General features: G+C 46.9%; 2 protein-coding genes and 1 pseudogene across 3 annotated transcripts in view; 1 reads left to right on the top strand and 2 right to left on the bottom strand.

Moving 5' to 3' along the window:
- Reep3 (receptor accessory protein 3) overlaps positions 1–22,132 on the bottom strand; it is a 90,286-nt gene extending 68,154 nt beyond the window's left edge. The window contains exon 1 of the mRNA XM_052163911.1: positions 21,955–22,132. Within this exon, the coding sequence (XP_052019871.1) occupies positions 21,955–21,986 (32 nt within the window). The 5' untranslated portion in view covers positions 21,987–22,132. The remainder of the gene's footprint in view (positions 1–21,954) is intronic.
- On the bottom strand, positions 5,226–5,627 carry LOC127669721 (60S ribosomal protein L35-like; annotated as a pseudogene).
- The window catches only part of Jmjd1c (jumonji domain containing 1C), a 168,136-nt gene continuing 164,322 nt past the window's right edge, over positions 21,627–25,440 (top strand). Inside the window, exon 1 of one of the 2 annotated variants that reach the window (XM_052163908.1) lies at positions 21,627–21,883. The gene's annotated coding sequence lies outside the window, so the exon portion shown is untranslated. Of the gene's footprint in view, positions 21,884–22,196; positions 22,274–25,440 lie in introns of those variants that run through there. The other variant, XM_052163909.1, reaches the window with a different exon arrangement.

Genomic DNA, 25,440 nt, shown 5'->3' with positions numbered 1-25,440 from the left:
GGTATCTTAGGACTTATAGGCCACTGTGAACTATCTGCTGTGCTTTGAAGCCAACTCTGGCCCTCTGGAAGAGAGGCAAATGCAGATATGAGGATCAAGTCTGAACCTCTAGTTTCCACATTTAAAAAAAAAAAGGGCCGGGCGGTGGTGGTGTACACCTTTAATCCTAGCACTTGGGAGGCAGAGGAAGGCGGATTTCTGAGTTCGAGGCCAGCCTGGTCTACAGAATGACCAGGATAGTCAGGGCTACACAGAGAAACCCTGTCTTGAAAAAAAAAGTATTTATGAGCCTAGGCTGGCCTTGAACCCCTGAATCTCCTGCCCCATCTCTTGAGTGCTGGGGTTGCAGGCATGCATCACCGCATTCCGTTCTACGTAGTGATACGAATTGAATCTGTGGCTTCGTCCATGCGAGGCAAGCACTTTCCCAGCTGAACTCTATCACTGCACAGGAAGGTATTTAGTTTGACTTTGTAGGAAATTACCATCACAACATTAAACCAGTAATCTCTCTTCTTAACATCACTGGTCCCAAGGCCTTTGGTTGGCTACGGTACCGGTTAGTATTTGGTTTCCATTGTAATCATAAGATTCCTTGGCGTTGAGTGGTTTTATCCCTAGAACATTTAAGTATGGTATTAATGACTTTTTCTTTTTGTTTTAAACCAGGGCTGGGCTGCAGCTTAGTGGGCAGAGTCCTTGCCTATCAAACACAGGATAGGCCCGGGTTCTGTCCCCAGCTCTACAGAAACAGGGTATGCCAATGGATGTCTGGAATCCCAGCACTCAGAGCTCGGTGAGGGAGATCCGGAGTGTTAAGTCACCCTGGGCTACACAGTGAGTCTAGAGCTAGCCTGGGCTACATGAGACTCTGACTCAAAAAATCCCCCAGCCAGATTGTTACTGGCGAGGGCCCCACCACAGACACAGCTCTGCTTTTGTTTCTGGGCTGCTGGGCTGGCCTTCAAGCGGATCTCCGTGCTTACATTTTTTTTTCACACGCTTTGTTCTAAAAGAGAGAATCAGGACAGTGTCTAAGTCAGTCTCTCACTGGTCGGGCTGGAGATGGCGGAGCGTACTTTCAGAATTTGCCACGTCGGATGCACATGCATTCCACAGAGCACTGCTTACCCATCAAGAGAGCGCTTATATCTATGGCAAAACCATCAAAACAAAACAGCAGAAGAGAAAAACCCAAGCCCCAATACTTTCATGTTCCTGAATTTCTTTTCTTTAAATGCACAACCAGTTATTCTCTAAGGCCAACTCTGGACGATCCTGATTTCTATCTGATTGTAAAGATTTAACAGTTTAATTTAAGCCTTAACTTTTTCTCCAAATACACAAAGAGGGCTAAAATATGGTTTGGCATTACATAATGTTGCCACCTCCTCCGGAAACAGAACCGAGCGCTTAGCAACAGCAGGGGTCATGTCAGGAGAGCGCCGATTGCTCACTGGAGCATTCTCGACACAGATGCTTTCCTGGGTTTACCGTGCCCAACCCTGCTGAACACAGGCTGGGTGCCCCGCCCGTGGTCCTGGACCACCTCGTGAAGACTGGCCTCTAAGGGGCAATCGGTAACTGATGGTCAGGGTGCCTCTTGGTCACACCAGCACCAAGTGAACTGTGAAAGATCTGGAGGAGAGACACATCCTTTCTACAGCATGTTTTCCCCTGGGGATATATTTTTAAATCCGTATGTGCTATTGCTGTGTGTACAAGGACAATTTTGTGGTCTGTGTTTTCCTGTTACCTTCCGTGGCTTCGCAGGTTGCCAGGCTTGTGCAGTAACACCCCTCCCCCCTCAGCGGGCCCACTGTTTTTTGCTTGTTTGTTGTTGTTGTTTTGTTTTTTTAAATGGGAAGGCTTAGTTTTTCTGGAACTACTTATCAGATTCTATCTCCCATACAACAACAAATCAAAGCGTGAGGTTTCCAGAGTTAGTTACAAATGAAGGCGCCTTAATGTTAGAAACTTTCCTGTCCTCCCCTTCTTCCCTCCTCTCTTTGTGGAGACAATGTCTCAGCAGGTAGCCCTCACCTGTGGATGCGTCCCTAAGGGCTGGGATGTAAGGAGTGTGTACTACCACAGTCAGTCCTAGATGACTAGACTTTTACTTTCTGCAGTCATCCAGCCTTTCAAGTGGCAGGTAGATTTGAAACATAGTTTCCACTTAATCCCAAAAGTGTAACAGTAATCAAAGACCCAGGGTGCTCTGGCTCCCTTTGCAAAGACACAAAGAATAGGAACTCAGCTTTATACACCACTGCTACCATGTTAGAAAGGCACATGGTTTCTGTGCTCCTTGGCTATTTAATTCTCTCTCTTTTCCTTCCTTCCTTCCTTCCTTCCTTCCTTCCTTCCTTCCTTCCTTTCCCCCTCCCTCCCTCCCTTCCTCTCTTCCTTTTTTTTTTTTCAATATAGGTTTCCTCCCTGTAGTTCTGGCTGTCCTGAAAAATCTGTAGACCAGACTGTCCTCAAACTCATAGAGATCTACCAGCCTCTGCCTTCTAGAGTGCTAAGATTAAGCGTCTGTGCCACCACCGATGGCTTTACTTGGCTATTTTCATGCACACTATTTTTTTTTTTAAATGTAAAATGCCTGACCATGTATCTTTATCTGTTCTGCATATCAGGGATGTATGTTCTGCAGATGTTCTGGGATGTAAGGAGTGTGCATCATGGGTAAGTGCAGGGGCTGGTTTCCTCCTTCCGCTGTGTAGGTAACTGAGGACCAATCTTAGGTGGGAAGTCTTGATGGAAAGTACCACCTCCTGAGCTGTTCTGTTGACCCTATTTCTTCCCTTTGTATACTACTAATATTTTGTCCCATTCTGGTTTCTTTCCCACTCTCCATGCTGTCTTTTTCACTGACAGAGAAGTATAAATGTTCAGTCTATTTCAAACTTTCATTATCAGCCTTTCCCTTCAAACGCAAGAAGCTGATGGCCCTGCTTAAGATTGCTTTTCCCAATCTTAACGTCATCAAAGCTATCTTTCGATAGTCTAGAAACTTTATTGTTTTATTTTTGTGACCACACCGGAACTGACTGCGTGTGGTCTGAGGTGGAGGCTGTGAGCAGAGAGACAACGGTATGTAATTAATACAAGGGATCTTTCCAGTGCTTTCCTTAATGCTCTGTACTCTAGGTCATTACCCATCTTTTTGCCCGTTCCGGCCCTGATGCCGCACCATCTCAATTCCTATAGACATACAGCAATTCTCAGACTGGATTGTCATCTCCCCCAGTGGTATAATCTGGCCGGACATACCATCATCTTACTTTAACGGCTTGCTTTTCTGCTGCCACACTATCTGGGGAGCCTTTGCCTTGCACGCTCCTCACGCTGAAATAAAACTTAGCACCTTCTTCTTGACATGGATGAATTGCCTATGTCACAAAGTCATCTAGTTCCTGCTCTGAATATCCACAGCCAAACTGTTAAGCCGCCCTCCTGGTTTCTATTTTAAAACATAAATTCTGACCACTGCCCGCACCTGGGTCCACATCACCATTGAAAGAGCCTATTGACGCTCCTCCTTTGTCTCCAGTCTGCTCTCACAGCTCAGAGATCTTTTAAAACACAGGATCTGACCACACCACTTTCCCTCTCTTCTCAAAGCCTGGCTCCACACGCGCTCAGTGCAAGTCCCCAAGCTTTCAACAATGGCCTCTACCACTGGTGACACCATTGCTCTGCTACTGCCACATGCAACCCCAGGAAGCCTTGGGGCTTGCCCTTAGCTGGCAGCTTTGCTGGGCCTCTCTTCCTGCTGAGCCAAGCTCTTGAGCAGCCACACCTCCCCACAATCCAGGCAAGTCTTTGTCCAAGTCAGCCCCTCACTTCCTTAGCCACCCTATTGGAAAAAGTCATTCCATGGCTAGACCAAAGGAAAACACGATCCAGACAGTGTTTTATCTTTTGACAGAAACACGTCTGGGAAAAAGTGCCCACAGTAACTATAAACAATTTCAATAGCGAACATCCACTTCTTTCGGATAGTTGATTCATGTCCTTCTGTTTGCAAAATTAAGACAGCTAGAGAAATTACTCTAAGGCACGCTAAATACTACCTGATGACAAGGGAGAGCCCTTTGCTGACCAGAGATCTGCTGTTTTCTTATTAATGTGTGGACAAGAACTATGTAAGTTCCAAGGCCGTTGCTTCAATGAATTAATCTCTAACACTGACTTATACAAGTGGAGGGGGAAATCTCAAGGTGCTGGGGTATATTTTCAGTAGCAGTTTTAGCAAATACCATTCTTAAAATGGACTATATAATACACTGTCCACACTGTAGAATATATGCAGTGTACTTGTGAGTCATGGAGGCTTAATAAAACACGTGGGGCCCAATTCCCACATTAAGATCAGCATGTCACACCGGGCAGTGGTGGCCTTTAATCCCAGCACTTGGGAAGCAGAGGCAGGTGGATTTCTGAGTTCGAGGCCAGCCTGGTCTACAGAGTGAGTTCCAGAACATCAAGGGCTATACAGAGAAACCATTGTGAAAAAACTGAAAAAAAAAAAATCAGCATATCACTCCCAGCCCCCATAACAGGGTTTCTCTGTGTACTCACCCTGTAGACCAGGCTGGCTGGGAACGTGGGAGATACACCTGCCTCTGCTTCCTAAGTGCTGGGATTAAAAGCATGTGCCACTGTGGCCAGCTAAGGGAAGATGACTTTGAAGGACAGAGTTCAAAGACTCTCTGCTTTGGGAAGTTTTTCTTGCCCCTTCTAGGTGAGAGCCCCTCTCCCCATGTCACCATTACATCCTGTTCCTACCTGGGTAGCAGTTAAGACTTCCTATAGCCAATGATGTCTCTTCGTATGTCTCCTTTTTATAAAGCACCATGGAAGTAACCCAGCAGGAGAGGAGGCCGGGGACACAGCTGGAAAGAACTGTTTGTAACTATGGTGGCATATATTGTTACCCAGCTGTGGTCTTTGTGACAGAACCTGCCCTGTTTAGTGTCACATCTCTCTGATACATGATAGGTGCTCATTAAATAGTTGGCGGGGGTTACTGTAGATGGGAAGTTACCATCAACCCTTTAAATATATAACCCAATTGTGTGACCTAAACATGTAAGGGTAAAGAAGAAACTGAACATCGAAATGGATTGTTCTAGGGCTTTCTTGGTTTGATGTGGTGAATTTTTAATTTTTAAATTTTTAATTTTTTTTATTTTATTTTATTTTTTTTGCCAGTCAGTCTTGCACTTTATTGTCGCTGTCGTCTCAGGCCTTGACTGCATCCTTGCATAGTGGGTACAGCTGCTCCTCCTGCTGCTGTTCCTGCTTCTTGGTCTTTAGCTTCTCTTCGTGCTTGGTGTGAACCAGCGGCACATGGCTTTAGTCTTCTTGGGCTGCAGATCCAGGGACTTGTACTTCTCGCCCTTGTCAAATTTCCTGAGGTTTTCTTTTTTGAGTCTGGTTAATGACAGTGAGGACTCTGGTGATGGATTCGCAGACGACTCGATCTTGGAGAGCTTGGACTTGGACGCACCAACGTCACTATGGCAACGCAAAGCTTCCACTTTCAGATTGTCCAGTTATTTCAACAGCTCCTCCTCCTTCCGGCCGCCGCGCAGGTCCCAAGCCTTAATCTTGGCCATTGCTGCCTTGTTTATGGCTCAGGCCACCTGGTTCGAGTGCAGCACGGTGAATTTTTAAAGCCATAGTTAACTAACCCACAGAGCTGAAGAAACCAGGGATAACTCAACACACCTACATGTGGCCCCGTTTCTCAATACGACAGGTTCTGGATTAATGGTCATCTCTCAGTTTCTGATTCATCATTAGTTCGTGCAGACAATCTGCATTTAACTTCTTCGAAGTGTCTTTGGTTCATGACAGTTCTTCACACAGAACTTGTGGGTTTCTAGCCAAAGATTTACCTTTTCCCGCTTTTCCTGTTTAGTTTCCATAACAACACATTGGACTACATTTTAAATACCATATAGCTTTTCTTAGACTTTAGGGGAAGGACATGTAAGAGAACTTGGACACATTCCAGCAGTTTCTTTTAGGATTGTGCACGCGCGTGCGTACACACACACACACACACACACCAGCCACACAGAAATAGGACTGGGGATGAGCACATACTCCCAGTCGGGATAGACTGATGCTATCTGTCAGAAACCTCACAGCTTGTAAGGACATCCCAAGCACTTGAGTCTTTTAAGAGTTGATTTCTTTAGAGATCTATTTATTTTTAATTATGTGTAAACTTCTCTGTGTGTGTGTGTGTGTGTGTGTGTGTTGTGTGTTGATGGGCATTGGTGTGCAGGTACTCGTGAAACCGGAAAAAGGGTGCTGGGTTCCTTGAAGCTACAGTCAGCCGTGAGCCACCACGTGGGTGCTGGTGGGTGCTGGGGACCAGCCCTGGGTCTTCTGCCAGAGCAGCAAGTGCTCTTAACCACTCTGTCGTCTCTCTAGACCTGGAAGTTAGTTTTACATTGTGGACGCTTTAGCTGGCAGAAAGATTTTTGATGCACTTACCTATAGACAGACAAGCATATGGCTCCACAGCCAAAGCTTTGCCAATGGCCCTTTTGAGACGGTATAAATGTTCTTGCAGCATGGCGGCCAAGCAGCCACTGTACAAACATGAGGTTTTACTGCTGGCTGGACTGTGTTCTCAGGCTGGTTGAAGATGTGATATCCATTTCCAGGTTCAAATTCACACTGTTATACACTCTGAATATTCCATTTCCCATATTTGTTGCTTCTGATACTTATACAATTAATACTGAAAAAACTAAACCTTGTCTGAGAGGGGATTACTTCTTTTTAAACATTTTCAAATTATATGTGTGTGTGTGTGTATGTCTGTGTGTCTGTGTGTGCACATATATGCTATACATGTGTGCAGGTCAAAGGTGTCTGTTTTCTCCTTCTACTATGTGGGTCCCGGATGGGGGTTGACCTCAGACCCTCAGGCTTGGTGGAAAGCACAGTCATCTGCTGAGTCACCTCAATGGCCCTGGGAGGCCTACTTCTTTGGAGACCACTGACTGCTTCAGCGATCCTTTGTAAGGGCTCAGATACATGTGTTAACATTACTAAATAGCTAAACTAATACCATTCTACCATTTTCACTTCCCTGTTTCAAAGTGGTGGTCTTTGGCAGCTCAAGTCCCATGACAGTATCTGACAAAATCCACCATAAGGGTTTAAAAGTGTGACTGTGTGTTCCATACACAGAGGAAGCCTTAGAAACGGGGACACCCAGCCCATCCTAGGTTTCCTCAATCAGACTCTTTGGGAATGGAGTCTGGGAAAACTTTTGTTTTGTTTTTTCTTACAAGCTTCCAATAAGCTATAGAACTCCTGAGCTCCAAGGATGGACCACCTTCTTTGTGACAGGGACTCATTAGGTTGCCCAGGCTGGTTTGAAATGTGAGGGCTCAAGTGAGCCGCTGACCTCAGCCTCCTGAGGGGCAGGTGTCACCACTCAATTCTATTGTAATGAAGCCTGTAGGGACTAATAGGGGATTCAGCATCCACAAGAAAATGGATTCTGTCAGCCCTAGTAGGCAGAGAGGCAGAGGGAGGCAGGCAGATCTCCGGAAGTCTGAGGCTATAGGAAATTCCAAGACAGCCAAGATTACAGATTTTGAAACACAGAGAGATCCTGTCTCAAAAACAAAAATATCAAAATCAAAACTGGATGTTCTCCTTTAGGAGCACTACAACCCTGAAACTAAAGATGTTTTAAGAGGTCAAAGACACCATTTGACACATGGTATTTCTTTCCTTTCCTTTCCTTTCCCTCTTCTTCCTTCCTTCCTTCCTTCCTTCCTTCCTTCCTTCCTTCCTTCCTTCCTTCCTTCCTTCCTCCCTCCCCCCCTCTCTCCCTCTCTCTTTCTCTTTGATTGATTTATTTATTTAATCTATATGAGTACACCATTGCTCTCTTCAGACACACCAGAAGAGGGCATCAGATCTCATTACAGATGGTTGTCGGCCACCATGTGGTTGCTGGGAATTGAACTCAGGACCTCTGGAAGAGCAGCCAGAGCTCTTAACCACTGAGCCATCTCTCCAGCCCGACCAATGGTATTTCTCACATGAAGTAATATTAGAACTGCTTTTCTGGCCCCAATCTGTGCTTTCAAACCATCTCATCTTACAGGATTTGTTTTTTAGACGGTGAACAAAGCTAAGCAATCTTTTGAGGCAGGGTCTCATGCGGTTCCGGGAGGCCTGGAACTCCTGATTCTCCTGCCTCCAACTCCAAAAATATCAGGAGTATCTGGATGTGTGTGTGACCAGGTCCTAGGTCAAGGTTGGAAACTCTTGTTTCTTTACCATAAAGTTTTAGACTTGGTTTCCTGGATTAAAATGTTAGCAAAACATAAAGACTGAAACACCAGAGCAAAACAAGAATCTGTTCAGTTCTAGAGGGAATCTAGGTCACCCACAGCCCATATGGAGGTAATACTCTCCAAGCTGAAAAAGCTACATTTGCAATGTGTTTTTACTTCTGAGTGACTGCAGTTTTGCTGGAATGGGGGTGGGGGTGGGCCTCGGGTAGGGGATGTACATAAAGGTTGCTTTCCAAAATTCTAACCCAGAGTCCTAGAATTACAAATCTTTACACACAGAGTTGCACGTTTACAAGCTGATGTCTCATATCCGGTTCTGGGTCCTCTGGTGCTCTGTGTGTGTGTCATTTAGTGACCAAGTTGAGCACAGCAGAGGGAATGAACAAGAGCCAGTGAAGAGGCTAACAAGCCAAGAAAATCCTGGCCGTAGGGAGAGTGACAGATGCCCTAGCCAGATCGCTCCTACAGTAGTGACCCTGGGGCCAGGACACACCTCTCCACATACTTCCTTTCTCCATACAATCGGAGCTCAGGGTGGTGGAGAAATACCACACACCAGGGTTCCTCTCCACTTCAGAGGCTCTTTTCCCCTGATAGTTCAGAGCCATCCAGGGCCCATTACTAATGCTTCCACTTCTAACCCTGAGGTGCTGCTCTAACCCTTCCCTTCCATCCTCCTCCCCCTCCCCTTGTCTCTTCCTTAGCTTGCAGAGACCGGAACAGAATCCAGGACTTCATGCATGCAAGAAAAGAACTCTTAACATTGAGACATATCTCTAACTCAAATCAAATTACTTCTGCGAAAGCACTGGGTAGTCTCAAACAGTGCAAGGCTCTGGGCTGGCCAACCACTCAAACGGACATGCAAATCGCATTAAAACACAAAGCGCAGCCACCGAATGAAGAACGCTAGTCTGCCACTTCAGTTGCCAGTTCATCTCTTAGGGTTGGCCACACTGATTCACACGCTTTTCAATACTGAGTTCCTTTTTAGAGTATATGTAATATATCAGAGAGATAGATAAGAAAGCCACGTCTGGAGCTGGAGAAACAGGGAGGCAGCTAAAGTTCTTGCAGGAAAGAGAGAGGACTTAAGTGTGCATCCCCAGAGCCCAGATAAAAGTGGGGTGCAGTAGCCCAGGCTTGTCATCCCAACACAGGTACAGTGAGAGGGGAGACAGATCCTGAAACACAAGAAGCCCCGAGATCTGTTAGGCTGATGTCCCCAGAGAACAGCAAGGACCAAAACCCATGGATGTCCCCGGCCCTCCACACCAACGCTGTGACACACACATGCCTCCTCCCCAGTATTTAAAAAGGTTAACAAGAAAGAAGAAAAGAAAACAACTCTCATCTGACAATAAATGGAAATAAGAAAGAGAACACTTAACTAGCTAGCTGTGCATCCTCGTCTAGAACCTCAAAAACCCTTTGGATAAATATGAAGTTGGACTTTCTTCAGTGGACTTACACCAGCTTTGAGAAAAAGGACAAAAGACAGCCTGCCTGGCATTTTCTCAAAGGTTCTGGCCTTCTGTTCCAAGACTTGAATCGTCATGACAGGTGCAGCCCCTTCCCTGCCGCCATCTGTGGCCTGGTATAGCAAGAGAACCGGCCCCTAGACCAGCAAGAACATATGGGCTGGGACGGGCCAGCCTCTCCTTCCCCTGGCGTCTACCTCCTGCCTGCTACCTCAGCTTGACCCTTTAGTTATGGCAGGTAGCAGCGCCTAACACACTCCGAGTGTTAAGAACATCTCCAATGTAAGGGTTGTCACAGAGGAAAGGACACAGGACACACACTTTCATGTCATACAGATGATAAAGCAAATTCCATCAATCTCTCTTAAGAGCAGGACAGCATAGCACCAATCGCTCCCTGTACCCCTTTCTACCTTTGAGGCTAACTCGTATCCTACACCGTGTTGGACATTCACTCAGTTTTCTCAAAAAACTGACTGGCCACATTATGTGCAGTTTAACTATGTGGAGGCATTTAAAGACGTCATGTATCATATCTGGCTTGCTTCATGCATAGCACTGCAGTTCTCTGAATACCCCAGCCCCACCCCCAAACACACAGCTATATTCAGGATTATATTCAGATTTATAGTCAACTCAACCATCCTGTATATACCAGTACTCTACACACAGACACACACACACAGACACAGACATGCATGCATGCATGTGCGCAAGCACATACACACACAGTCTTTCCCAAGCAATCCACCTATGATTCTCCACAGAAGCATTCACACAGTACAGTCAGGATCTTCACTAGGCCTCTCCCTTGCCTCCTGATCTCAAGGAGGACCACACGCTGTGGTTTTCACAAGGTTGGTGGTTAATGGCGAACAACTTTAGAGGTTATAAAACTGTCCTTTATGGGCTGTCAAGTTGACTCAATGGGTAAAAGTACCTACCTGTTCGAGCAAACCAGCCTGGTGACCTGCACCTGATCCCTGGTACCCACATAAAAAGCTAGACGTGTTACGGTGGCTCATGGCTACCTGTCACTCCAGTGGCAGGGGATCTCCTCCGGTCTTTTGGTCTGAATGGGCTCTAGGCATGCACATGGTAAACGGACATACATGCAGGCAGGGCACCCATATACATTGAAAATAAAGTAAGCAAACTGGACGTGGTGGTGGTCATCGGAAATTCGAGCACTCCCAAGTCAAGAATGGTGGAATGGAAGCAGGGTTGCCTGAAGTTCTCCGAGCGGCCAGCCTTCAGTTCAGAGCGCAGAGCACCAACAATCGAGGACCCCGTGTCAACAAGGTGAAAAGTGACAACTTGGTCCTTTACAGCTCCCCTCCCCCATTCTGTCGGTTCTAGCTTTGTGATCCACAGAGTAGAAAATCAGTACCTCCCATGGGGCAGTGGACCCTACCAGGAAAATTGGGGAGGTAGAGTGGGTTTAGAAACCTTGGCACCCACCTGAGCACGGTAGGGGTAGCCCTATATTCGACTAGATTCCTGGCCTGGAACATGTGACCACAACTCCACATATAAGAATGTGATTGCTGCACCGGGTGGTGGTGGCGCACGCCTGTAATCCCAGCACTCTGGGGGGCAGAGGCAGGCGGATTTCTGAGTTCGAGGCCAGCCTGGTCTACAGAGTGAGTTCCAGGACAGCCAGGGCTACACAGAGAAACCCTGTCTCGAAAAAACCAAATTCAAAAAATTGGAAAAAGAATGTGATCGCTGGTCCCGTAGCAGAGAACACAGAATTCTCCATGTTAATGAGGTATCTAGATGGCCCCTGAGGGTTTAGCCAATGAGATTTCCTTCCCGGACTACCCATCCTGCAAAGGTATTTAATCTCTGATCCATCCTGAGGAAGTTATAATCTCTGGTTCACCCTAAGGAAGTTATATGCATCCATTTTCCAGGACGAACAATCAGTAACAGTATGGATAAGCAAGGACGGCCCTTCTCATTAAGAAAGGCTGTGGGGGCTGCAGAGGAGTCGCTGCCCATCTCCCGCGGTAGGCCCCTCCGAGCTCCTGGATATCCACGCCCTGAGCTAAGCTGGAGATTCCCTGGTCCCAGTCTCATTGCAGGCCTGTGGGCCGGCTATGTTCCCGACTCCCCACAGTTTCCAGAGAAGACTGGACTCCCTGGAGCTTGGGAATCCCCAGACTCTTTGGTCTCAGCCTGCCTGGCTTCTCATCTGAGCTGAGGTCCTTATCCAAGGCTGCATTCTCCCACCCACTGAGCAGGTATCTTCTCTGCATCAGAGCTTCCTGCAAGGCCAGCACCCAGATGGTAGCATAGGGCGAGCAGTCTAGCGTTGTGCGTTTTGTCAGCTGGAGCAGCGTTACCATGTCCCAGTGGTGAGGCGTTAGGCAGAACCACATACCCCTCCTCCCACAGACTCACATTAAGAGAGCTATTTTGTTAATTTCCCCTTTAATCCACTCCCTAAAATTGTTCTTGTGCCTCTGTCTGCATCTCTCTGCATGCCTGAAGGTTGTTGTGGAGTTGTTAGGTGTGCTGGAGTGACAGACCAAAGCACTACTTTAGAAGATGACCCTCTTTGGAGACAGGGTATTTACGGGGATAATCATGTTAAAAGGAAGTCAATAGAGCAGGCTGTAATCCAGGGTCTGTTTGGACCAGCAGCCATGTCCCATCTATGTGAAGATGAAGGAAAGGACCGGAATATAACACCAAAGGCAGCTAGCAAACCACCAGAAAGCAGAGAGGCTCCTCCACAAAGATTCTCCTCAGGACCTGCCTCATTACCTTGATCTCAGACTTCTGAAGTGACCTAGTTTGCAGTTTTCTGATGTATCAGTGCCAACACAGCCATACTTCCCAGAAAAGTGATGTGATAAGAGGCTCATGAATTTGTCCACGGCAGAATGATTGATTTTACTTACGTGTGCACGCAATTATGTCCTGAGACTGGCACACGGCTCCTTAAAAACATCAATGCAGTCTGCATGAGGACATCTGAACACCTCGTGATGTGTCACACTGGTACAAACCTATGTCAACCTCCTCCCTACGACTTTCATGCATATCTTCTTGCTAGCTCCGTCTTTGTCATGCTGACGCTGGTAGCTGTGATGCTGGTGACATAATGGTAACCTTTGGCTTCATCTTTCTAATCCATGGAAGTCCGAATCAGAACCTGTCTGCTTAGTCCCATAAGTTTGAATACTTGGCACCTACTTGGTGGAACTGTTTGGGAAGGACTGGGAGGTGTTGCCTTGTTGGAGGAGGTGTGTCTTGGGTGCCTTACAGGTAGCCTGTCACCCTCCACACCCCTGCACTCTCTGCCTTCTGCTTAAAGTTAGAGCTCTCAGTTGGTCCTGCTGCTGTGCCTTTGTTTAGCCATCACGGACTCTAACCTCTGTGACCATAAACCCGATTAAAGGATCTCCTTTACGACCTGCCTTAGCCGTGGCTTCTTATCACAGCAACAGGAAGTAACTAGTACACATTCCTAATATCTTTCTGTCTGTGCATGGTGCTAGGGATTAGACCCAGAGCTGGGACCTGTCAGTTGTGGTGGCTTACAACTGTAATCCCAGTGGTCCAGAGGCCAAGGCATGAAAATTTCGAGTTCAAGGCCAGACTGAGCTGCAGAGGAAGACCCTGCCTTAAATAAACTCACACCCCAAAGCCAAACAACATAGAAAACACAAAGCAGAGAGCCCCTCCTCCAAGCTGCCCTCCAGCCTTACATAACTTCACAGCTCTGCTGTGTCACGTAGAAACTCAGAAAATATGGTACAATATTGGGAGTAATGTAAGACAATTTCTTAAATAATTCAGTAGTTTTATTGCTCCTGAAAACATCTCTATATGGCATAAAGGAAAAAAAAAGATAGCTTTAGTTAGCGATCATGTTTTCCACAGAGCATTCAGAGGAAAAGTCTATCCTAGTGAATTTCCTGACACCATTACAGGAATTCCAATGTCTCCCATAAAGGCACAAAGATCAGCAAACAGAAAACAAGCCAGCCAGGTTTAGATGGATGTGCTAGGCAGGTGACTATATTTGTTAGATTTTTTTCTTTAGGACTTTTTGTAGCAAGGGAACTTTTGTTTTGTTTTGTTTTGCTTTTTCTGTTTTTGTTTTTCTGAGACAAGGTTTGTCTGTGTAGCCCTGGCTGTCCTGGAACTTACTCTTGTAAACCGGGTGGGCCTTAAACTCACAGAGATCCACTTGCCTCTGCCTCCTGAGGGCTGAGATTGCATGGGCGTGCCACCACTGCCTGGTAAAGTTCGGTGTTTGTACTGTCCACCAAGGTGGCCAGCGAGTTCTTGCAATGTGGCCAGCGAGACTGAGTAATTGAATTTTGAAATTCACTCAATTATTCACATCCTAGTACCCACGCGTGACCACGCTGGTCATCACGGCTTCCAGGTTCTTTCCTTCCCACCGTTTTCCTTCCTTCCCTTTGCATGGAAGCTGGGGGCGCTCAGTCAGTGGCAATTCTGCCTATGAGGTGGCACATGCAGGGCAGCATCTAGAGATGTCTGGGGCTCTTAGAGCCATGGAAGTGGATGTGATGACACTGGTTCTAGTGATCAGAGACCAGAGTTCTGCTAAAACTCCACAGTGCGGAGCACCCTCAGACCAAGGAAGTACTTAATCTAAAACTTCAAGAGTATTCGAGGGTAAGAAAACCTGGCATAGGGCTGGAGTGTCAGCTCAGCCTGTGAGAGTACTTTGCACTCTTACACAGGACTCAGGTAGGGTTTCTTTTTTTTTGGTTTTTTTTTGGATTTGGTTTTTCCGAGACAGGGTTTTTCTGTGTAGCCCTGGCTGTCCTGGAACTCACTCTGTAGACCAGGCTGGCCTCGAACTCAGAAATCCGCCTGCCTCTGCCTCCCCAAGTGCTGGGATTACAGGCGTGCACCACCACCGCCCGGCCTCAGGTAGGGTTTCTAGCATCCACACGGCACAATTTCTAGCCTCTGTAGGTGCCAGGCACTCATACAGCACACAAACATATATGCAGGCATGTGCGCACACACACACACACACACACACACACACACACACACAATTCAGGAGGCTGAGGCAGGAGGATTGCTATGAGTGTAGGGATACATAGTCGGATGGCTACACAGTACACTGACACTTCGTGGTCTACTCCTTAGTTATTTTGCTAACCAACAATGCCATCTCAACTGCCACATTTTCCCTTATCACGGGACCTGGGTGACCATGCTGTCTTCCCTGACTTTCAGTCATGGTAGTCTGTGCAAACATAATAGCATCTGTGAGTGTTAAATATACTTCCACTATACTAGTTGTAGATAAATAGACAAAAAACTTCACAGCCAGTTAATATGACAGACAAGAAGATTTTCATAATGGTTTTGTTGAACAATTTTGATCATTCATTTTTCATTTACCTGGAAAAAAATATGGAAGAGTGTCTAGTTCAAATGTGTAATCTAGGATCCCCCCCAAATGCTTGTTATCTGCAGAGAATCAACAGTAACCTTTCTTTCTTTCTTTCTTTCTTTCTTTCTTTCTTTCTTTCTTTCTTTCTTTCTTTCTTTCTTTCTTTTTTTTTCATTCATTCTTTCTTTTTTTGTTGTTGTTTTTCGAGACAGGGTTTCTCTGTGTAGCCCTGGCTGTCCTGGAACTCACTCTGTTGACCAGGCTGGCCTCGAACTCAGAAATCCACCTGCCTCTGCCTCCCAAATGCTGGGATTAAAGGCGTGCACCACCACAGAGCTAGTAGTAACCGTTCTTCACGTGCTTATGCCCATTTTAAATTATTTGAATTTCTAAATATATACAAATTATTATTTAAAGATTTATTTATGTATACGAGTGTTCTCTTTCCATGCACACTGAAAGAGGACAACAGGTCCCATCACAGATGCTTGTGAGCCACCATGTGGTTGCTGGGAATTGAACTCAGGACCTCTGCAAGAGCAGCAGGTGCTCTTAACTGCTGAGCTATCTCTCTAGCCTCCATATAAATTATTATTAAAGCAAAGTTGTTGGAGAAAGTCTGAGGAGACGAAGAACAGCTGTAGCAGGGGCTACTGACCTAGGAGATGAAGACCAAGCCACTAGCAAAATGGACATCACCACTGGAGGCAAAATAGCAGTGTCAGTGGCAGGGGAAGGAAAACCTAAGTGACAGAGTTTGGGAGCATCCCACAGGGGACAGAGTAGACACAGTGCACACAGCTTATCTATTCTCTTGCGACATTCTTTCTAAAAACCACTGTACTATTTTATGTGTACTTTGACTTTATGCGTGCATGTATACCAAGTGCATAGTTGGTACTTGAGGTCCTAAGAGAGGTCAGATCCCCTGAGACAGGTTACAGACCTGTGGGTGCTGGTAACTGAACCCGCGTCCTCAGTGATAGCAACAAGTGCTCCTAACCTCTGGGTCGTCTCTCCATCCCCTCCTCTGAGGTATTCGTATGTGTGAGAGAGAGGGAGGGAACTAGAGAGCTGAGGGAAATATCAAGCAAGATAAAGGAGGGAGACATAGGAATGCTCACAAGGAACGCCTGGAAGATGGGTCAAGCAGAACACGCTGGAAAGAGGGCACAGTGCTAGAGCATAGTTTTCATCTCCAAAGATGTGTTTAGGTTGCCCTATGGGCATGAGTGTGGGGGCAATACTCACAATTGTTACCTGATGTAAGAAGACCAGTCCATTGTGGGCGGCACCATTCCCTAGGTCCTGAACCTCATAAGAGAGGAGAAAGCAAGGAAAGATCACCCACCACCAAGCGTGGACGTGGAACTTTCAGTTCCTGGTTTGACTTCCCTGCAACAATGGACAGTCAACTGGAATTGTGAGTCAAAGTGCACTCTTCCTTCCCTCAGCTGCTTTTTCACACACACACACACACACACACACACACATACCGGGGTGCCTGTCACAACCATAGAAATGAAACTAGAACAAACAGCTGAAGGGGGCCGGAGGAAGTTTTGACTACTGCTGCCTGATGATATAATTATGGCAAAACAAAAATGAAAACGTGTTATTTATGTGAGAAGGAAATAGAGAACGCGCCATAATTCAATTGTGTGTGAGGAGACAGTAGTTACCAAACATCTGGATTTACAAAGTTGAGAGAGAGAGAGAGAGAGAGAGAGAGAGAGAGAGAGAGAGAGAGAGAGATGATGTTTTTTTAAGAGCGGGGGCATGTAGTTCAGTGGTAGAACACTTGACTAGTGCGTACAAGGTCCTAAGTTTGAGCTGTACTAATGCCCACATCATCAAGAACAAAGGAAAACTAATGGAAATGTTATTACAGGGTCGGGGAGATGGCTCAGTGGGTAAAGGGCTTGCTATGCAAGCCTGAGGACCTGAGTTCAGATCCCCAGCAGCCCTGTAAGAAGCAGATGCCTGTCGCTCTAGTGCATAGGAGGATAAACAGAGCATGGATCCCAGAGGTCTGCTGGCCAGCCAGCCTAGCCAGCTGATGAATTCCAGGCTGAGAGAGATCCCAGGTCTCAAATAATAAAGTGGAAAGCAACAGAGGAAGACGCATGACGTTGACTTCTGGCTCCACATGCATATGTACTCGTTCACATACGTGCACACATACCTATCCACCACACACACCACTAGAACAAAAACTGACATCCATGAGAGACGTAAAATCAGATTAAAACACATTTCTATCTGATATTAAATAGTCCGAGTTTCCTTATCCAGGTAGGGGTTCAGAGAAGACAAACAAGAAATACACAGAAGGGATCAAAGCTGTTTAAATAATAAGAAAATTAATAAGTAAATATTAGGGCACTTATTCAACCTTGATAATAAGATATGAAATACAAAAGAAAAAAAAAGACTTATCATGCATTAATAGGAAACAAAACACCAGTATAAGAATTCCAGGCTGCCTATTTATTTCATTTATTTATTTTTGTTTTTCAAGACAGGGTTTCTCTGTATAGCCCCTGATGTCATGGTCCAGGCTATCTTTGAACTCACAAGGAGGCCTCTATGTCTCGAGTGCTGGAATAAAGCCATATGCCACTACTCTCAGGCTGTTAGGCTGCATCTTGATAAAGTTCTTGTGCTTTGTTGATGTAACAGAAGACATTAGTAACTTTTTGGTAAACGATTTTGCGGTTTTAAACCAATGATCATAAAAAACATAAAGTTTCATTCAGAAATACTCTTCCCATACTTATCCTACGGAAATCTGCAAGGCATGTATGTGAAGGATGCTGTAGTGGTTTGAATATGCTTGGCCCAGGGAGTCGCACTTTTAGAAGATGTGACCTTTTTGGAGTAGGTGTGGCCCTGTTGGAGGAGGTGTGTGTCTGTGGGGTGGGCTTTTCTGAGATTTCCTTTGCCAATGCAATTCATCTGATTCTCTTGACCTTAGACTTAACGTAGACTTTTCAGACAAAGGCACTTTTTTTTTTTTCTCCAGCAAAAATACCACAAAAAAAGTCTCTAGGTCAGAGGTTCAATCCATTATTATAGAGGCTGACTCAATGGCAGCATCCAGGCAGGCATGTGCAAGAGGACTGAGAATTCTACATCTTCCTCTGAAGGCCACTAGGAGAAGAATAACTACCAGGCAACTAGGAGAAGGGTCTCTAAGCCCCACCTACAGTGACACACTTCCTTCAATAAGGCCACACCCACTCCAGCAAGTCCACTACTAACAGTGCCACTCCCTGGGTCAAGCACATTCAAAGCACCACAGATGCCCACTGCAGAATAGTACCTGTATTAATTATAGCATTCCTTATAAAGTATTATAGAATCAAACTTCTGTATGTATAACTTTATCTAAACATAGGCTGGTGGGCGGGGGGAAAGACACCTAAGATAGTCTAACTTAATATGTAGGTATTTGGGTGTTAGGCACTCCTCTTGAAAGCAGCTACTGGCACCTATAGAATAATTACTGCCCACTAGCTGCTGCATGCAGAATCATATATAAGAATGCGCCTTATCTTATGGGGTGAGTCACAGTGATAGAACTGCTATTTAAAATCAGACAAGCTGGTTTGAGTTTTGATTTGTGTACAATGCTGTAACACAGAAGCTAAGAAAAGTTAGGGAAGGGGGGAGGTTCCCTCAATTTGTGAGTTATGCTTTCAGAATGTGAGGTATATGAATTTAGTATTATGAGATATAATTCCTTAAAAGTTGCTCACCTGGGGGCCTGGCTCAGTGGTTAAGAGCATTTACTTAACAACTTCTGCCGAGGACCCAGGTTTTGGTTCCGGGATTCAAATGGCAGCTCACAAACTGCTTGTACCTCCTGTTTTAGGGGATCTGGCATTGCATTCTGACCTTTTAGTGTTTCTGCAGAAGTGTGGTATACATACATATACTCAGACACACCCAGGTACACACACACACACACACACACACACACACACACACACACACGCATACACACAGAATCCATTAAAAACTAATTTATTGGTCTTGCAATGTTTAAGTAAATTGATTTTGTGACAATCAATTTAAGATGAGGAGACTTGGCTTGCTTGCCAAGCCTAAGTCCCTATGTTCACCCAATCCCTGGGATTCACCTGGTGGGAGGAAAGAACTGACTCCTACAGGTTGTCCTCTGATACACATCCCCAAGACCACTCCAAAACAATACATTACAAAAAAAAAAAAAAAGGCAACGTAAGCTCAGCTGGGCTTGGTATGTTCAGAGGAGCTACACAGCTATTAAGTGGCATCTAAGCTGGCGTCTAAAGCATCATTCTTGTCCTCAGAGTTATAATACTTCAAGGTCTTCAAAGATTTGTTCCTTCATCTTGGTTGTTCAGGTTTACATAGAGTCCCTTGTCCTTTATGGTACCTCCAAAGGCTCAACTGTGTGATCTAGATTAGGACTAGCTGGATGTTTCAATAGGGCAGAAAGGGTATGCATAAATAAATTCTATTTCACGGTGCAGAGCTTTTGTGTTTAGAGACAACTCAAATGCAGACAGAAACACACACACAGGTGTTCTCTGACCAATAAGATGGACCTGAAGCTCATGAAATACATGTCTTGACTCTTTTTTGAGACAGGGTATCTCTGTGTAGCCCTGACAGTCCTGGAACTCACTCTGTAGACCAGGCTGGCCTCAAACTCAGAAATCCGCCTGCCTCTGCCTCCCAGAATGCTGGGATTACAGGCATGTGTCACCACCGCCAGGCACTTCTTGACTCTTGATTAATACACAGTTTATTGACCTTTTTAAATAATCACATTTGTGGGCTTCCCCTTTACTTAAATCCCAGGGGCTGACCCAGCAGGAGTGTATCCTTTCTTCAGCCCTGGGCTCTCAGTGTCTTTGGGATTACAAGATCTTCATAAAACAATGGCTTCTCTTTCTCTTCCTGCTCTTCTGGCGTTTACTCTGTAATCTACCCGGCTTTGGTTTACACTAGTCCACCTATTGGAAATCTTTTCCTTCTTCCTCTTTGGCAGTTTAGATCAGGTTCAGTCTTCAAGGTCTATTTTGAATGTAATCTCTTTTGCTTTCTTTGATGACTGCTCCAACCTCAGATAATTTCTTCCTTGTCTAACACCAGGTATTACACTAGGTATAACCCTCATAAGACCTGACTTCTGACCTGTACAGTAGATATCTGTGGATGTGAGATGTCTGTCCCATTAAGTACCAGTATCTTACGTGGTAATGACCTTTGTATTGGAGGTAGCACTAGAAACATAATTCCCTTTCACCAATTTAAAAAAAAAATCTTATTCGTTGAATGCAAACTCAAGGTGTCCCATAATTTTCCACCATTGTAAATGGTCTAAGAGAGCAAAAGACAAATCCAGCTTTTTAATGGAGCATTTAATTTAAGGGGCTAGGCAAAAATAGTTGAGAGATTTCTGGTAGGCTAAGAAAGTATGCCTGGATTATGTGGAAGCCCCAAGATTTCCCTGGAAATGGCAAAACATAATATACTTTATTGTATATTATGGTATAACTTTATTTATTTGTGGCTTTAAGATGAACACAAGAAGTTCGGAGACTTTAAAGGACATTTTATAAAAGAACAAATTTTGAATGCATCGCAAATTAGGTTGGTTACCCAGTTCACTTCCCAACGAAATAAAACCAAGTTAAAAAATTTAGTTCGTTCTCCGTAGTGAAAATAATAATAATAACAATGCCCCAGTAATGTCATTTTCTCCCTTCAAATTATAAGCTAATCAGCGAGGCCTGTTAACCTCATATAAACATTTCATTAAGGTACTCAGATGACATTACTGCTACATGAATAATGAATCCCCATCCCCAGGCTCTACCTAATTTGCTGCCCTTTATTTGGTGGCTTTGCTTTAGCGCGCACAGGGTAAAGTCAAAGACGGGAAGAGAACCGGTTTAACTTGTATTCAAATACCTTTGCAGATTAAACAACACAACTCAACTCCCCTCACCCCCCTTCCCATCGCAGCTCTCGTTTGTATCACGATCGATGAACAGATGAGATGACCCGAACAAAGAGGACTGGCACCTGCGCCTTCTCCGTGGCAAACATTTCTTCCCACACAGGGCCCTCCCTGGCCAGCGTTTGGCCGACCTTTCTAGAGCAGGCTCCTTCCCAGGTCACCTCGGGACCCCCGAGCAGGACTCTGCAGCCCGAGGCTCTGACACCGATCTCTCCTCCTCCTCCACCTCCTCCACGTGACCAAGCGGCGTGCGCCGCGGACAGACACCGCAACGCGGTAGACCTGGTGACAAAGGCTCGGGCGCATCCGGAGTCCCGCCGGCCTCCCGCGCTCAGCGTCGGCGGAGCCTGCGCAGGGCGGTGCCGCGCAGCTCGGGCCACGGGAGCGGGAGCCGCAGCCGGGAGCGCGCCGCGGAGTCGAGCAGAGCCCGCCGCGCGCAGCGCCGGGCAGCGGAGGAGCCGAGGAGCCGAGCAGCGCCCGCCGCGCAGCCGAGGAGCGGAGGGGAGGCCGAGGAGAAGCCGAGCAGAGCCCGCCGCGCGCCGGGGAGCGGCTCCACGGAGCAGAGCCCGCCGCCTGCCAGTCCGTCCGCCCGCGCCTGCTGCTCCCAACGCCGCCGCCCCGGAGCCCCGCAGCGACTCGGACACGGGTGAGCAGGCCGCAGCCCCTGAGCTTGGCCCCGGCAACCGGGCCCGGAGCGCCTTCCCCGCCCGTACTTACACCACGACTCGGGAGATCATCCAGGACACCATCTTTTCGGCCGCTGGGCCGCTGACCGCAGGCCGCGCGCTCCCCGCTCGCGCTCCCCGGGGCCGCGCTGGCGCCCTCGGGAGCCGGCCCGGTGTGTGCGCGCGGTGCCCGGAGCCGCCCGGAGCCCGGTCCCCCGCCCGTCCGCCCCCGCCCGCGGCCCCGCCGGCCCTGCCGGCCCCGCCCCTGCGCTCCGCTGATAGGCGGCGGCTCCGGGACCCCGACGGGTGCTGCGCTCCAGCGACCTGTGCGGTCACCTCGCTTCCCCGGGTCGGGGGACGCCGGGCGGGCGGTGAGAGCGCGTGGGAGCCGGGGGCGGGGGCGGGGGAGCCGGGATTGTGAAGTGTCTGGTTAGGTGCGGCTCCGGTGCTCACCGAGGCTCGGCAGCCAGGGCCTACCACAGGCCCAGGTTGGCACCGCGAGGCCCGTGGTGCAATGCAGGGGCCAAGGGAGAGCGTCGGGGGTCACATTTGGAGTGATGGGTTTGCGGGGATGGCGAGGCTGTTCTGGGCTCCCTGGGGCACCTTTTCCATCAGCATCGGCCAACTCCTGTCTGTATTGCCTGCCACACAGCCTAAAACGTGGACCTAGGATTTCCGACCCGTGGTGCTGTTTACAAGTGTCCTTATTTCTTTTTCCCCGTCGCGCGCGCGTGTGTGCGTGCGTGTGCATATCACCTCTTACAGTGTCCAAAATTTTAAGCTCGTAAATTTTGGGCGAGAAGTAACGAATTGGGAAAATGACCTTTAAGTTACTCTACGTGTTTTTCCCTTGGTCCCCTGGTGGAAGCAATAGTAAAAGTTCTCTAAGCTAGGAACAATAATGTCTGTAATGTGGGGCTTGGAACCTTTAATTAAAGTCCTAGAAAATATGATGGCTCATTTTGGGACATACTGTAATTTAATCTTTTTGTTCCCTAGTTTCCCCATAATAAAAAAGAGGCTAATAATACTCTTGCTTACCTCCTGCTTCTCAAGGATGATGTAAGGTATTGCTAATTAATGTGTTTAGGAAGGACTCGGATTTGCCTGGGATGGTCTCAAGGGAAAGGGATAGGTTACCATGAGTTCCTTTTAGTTCATGAGGCCTGTAAGTTAAGAAGAATTTTGGTCATGAAAGCAAGCAGCAGGCCAGGGATGGTGGCGATCTCTTGTGATCTCAGGACTTTGGAGGAGGCTGAGGCCTGCCGGATTTCCTTCCATAGAACCAGGAAGGAAAGAACTCAAACTGCTTTCTGTTCTTCCGTTCTTTTTGCTATATTTACATTGAGAATCCGTGTTTGTATTTTAGGGGCCGCGGTGATTGCGTTTGTTCTGAATTCTTTAGTTTGACCATTATTCAGCGTTATTGGGGACTCATGCTTGTCCTCCAGGCACCAGCTTTTCTGGCACATGTGTTCCATGTCCTTTCATGCCCTTCCGTGGGCAGAGGTCTTGTGATGTCTTTATTCACAGCCGTTGGTTCCCTCACCCTTAGCATACCTTTCCCCTCCTCTCTTTCCTGAGCCAAGCTGTGTGTTCATGCCTTTGATTGAATTTCATCTTTTTTTCTTGAATACTTTATTCCCCATTCTCTACCTTCCTGACCTCTTAATCCCCCCTCCCCCCCCCCATGATGCACATCCCCTTGCCCCTCCCCCCTCGTAACTTATCCCTTAAGTTTCTGGAGGTTTAGTCTCCTCAGCCTCTTTTGCAGTGACGGTTCTTGTTTTTGTTTGCAAGATACAGCTGCCTTGTTCCTATTTCAAAAAGCCACGGGTTGTAAACCACCTACCCAGGGTTGCTACAGCGTTGTTGAGTCATCCTGATGCCCCAGACAGCCCTGGAGTGTTGATTCTCCTTGGTACCATGGAAACCAGGATTTAGAGAACTTAAACTCAGTAGCCTGGATCCCTTAGTTCTTAGGTAATAGAGCTGAACTCCAAGGCTGTGATTCACACCTGCATTGGTTAGTCCAAGGGGATTGCTCTGGGGGCTGGGGGAGGGGGGGAGCTGGGGGGAGGGGCCGGGGAGTAATTTTTTTTCTTTCCTTAGTGGTTGTGATTGGCATTAACCACCAGCAGGTGGTGATGGGCCTAGGGACCCTGTACTCTTTGCTGTGTGGGGGACATCCCGAACAAAGACTGTTCCTGTGTTCTTCCTGGCTTAGGAATATCATGTGTGGCATTCCTGTGATATTTGTAATTATCTGAGGCCAAAATTTCCACTTCATAAAGCCACAGTTTTAAACCTTGTCTCTGTTATTGCACATTCCTGTTGTGTAAATGAAGGGATGGTCGTGTTCACTACCTGATTAGGAACTGTCAATGGTTGAGGTTATGTCGCTTCCTAAGCAGGTTTGCAATGCACTCACGTCCTGTTACCCATCATTTTGTCCCGGCATTCATTTGCCGACAGGCCTTTTTGTAACTTATTTGTATTTCCCCTTTCCACTTACTGTCTTTATCTAGGTAGATGAATTTGTTTGTAGGAGGAGTTACTCATTGCGTTTCAGAGTGGCAGAGTGTTACCGAAGGGCCGGCCATTTGGAAGCTGATATGGCTGAGAACTATTGACCTAAATAAGAGTCAGTCTATCCTAGGAGGAGCCTCTTGTGGAAAGGGCCCAGCTTTTAGAGGTGGTTGCTTGCTGTTTGTTACTGGGCCTCAGATACTTGAGATCTGCTAATTGATGGCTATTAGATCCTTGCTTCAGTGTGTAAGATGAGGCTTTAGTCTTATGTGAGAAAAGGGAATACCGTATCGTCTGCCCAGCTCTGTGTGTGTGTGTGTGTGTGTGTGTGTATGTGTGTATGTGTGTGTCTGTGCGGGCGCAGTTGCCTGTGCTCTTTGCACCAAATGAAGGCCAGAGGGTGTCGGGCATCCAATCTCTGTTGCCCTGCCTTATTCCTTTCAGGTAGGGTTTCTTTGACCTTGGAGAATTCATGTTTTCAGCTAGGCTGGTACCCTGCAAACCCAACTGGTTCTCCCGTCTCTGCACCTCACCCAATGCTCTGGGGTTATTATAGGAACCTGGGTAACCAAGTCTGGCTTAGGATGCTGGGCAGTGATGTGGGTGGAGTGGGGCTGCTGGGGTTGGAACTCTGGCTTTCCTGGTTGAGCCGCAAGCACCTTTAACCACTGAGCCTATTCGAGCTCAGAGTCTCTTTTATAATGTGGTCCTGCTGCCCTTCCGCATCGAAGCTGGGAAAATACTTGAAGCTTTTTTTTTGTTGTTGTTGTTTGTTTGTGTTTTTAAACATTTCAGCAGTGTTTTGTATGTTGTGTGTGGAGTGCATCCTTCCTGGCGCTGTGCCACGACACTCCTGTGGGTATTAAGCTCAGTCTTGGTGGGAAGCAGTGTGTATGTAGGCCGGAGGACATTTTCTCTGGAGACCTCTTTCTCTCTCTGGTAATGAGATGAATGGTGAGTCATTGCTAGTTTTGTTTTGAGTGAATATGTTAATGGTGGCGATCCGACG

The sequence above is a fragment of the Apodemus sylvaticus genome, chromosome 19, assembly GCF_947179515.1.
Source record: "Apodemus sylvaticus chromosome 19, mApoSyl1.1, whole genome shotgun sequence".
In the NCBI taxonomy this organism is placed as follows: Eukaryota; Metazoa; Chordata; class Mammalia; order Rodentia; family Muridae; genus Apodemus; species Apodemus sylvaticus.
Note: the sequence above shows the minus strand (reverse complement) of the source record. Positions and strands in the feature narration are given on the sequence as shown.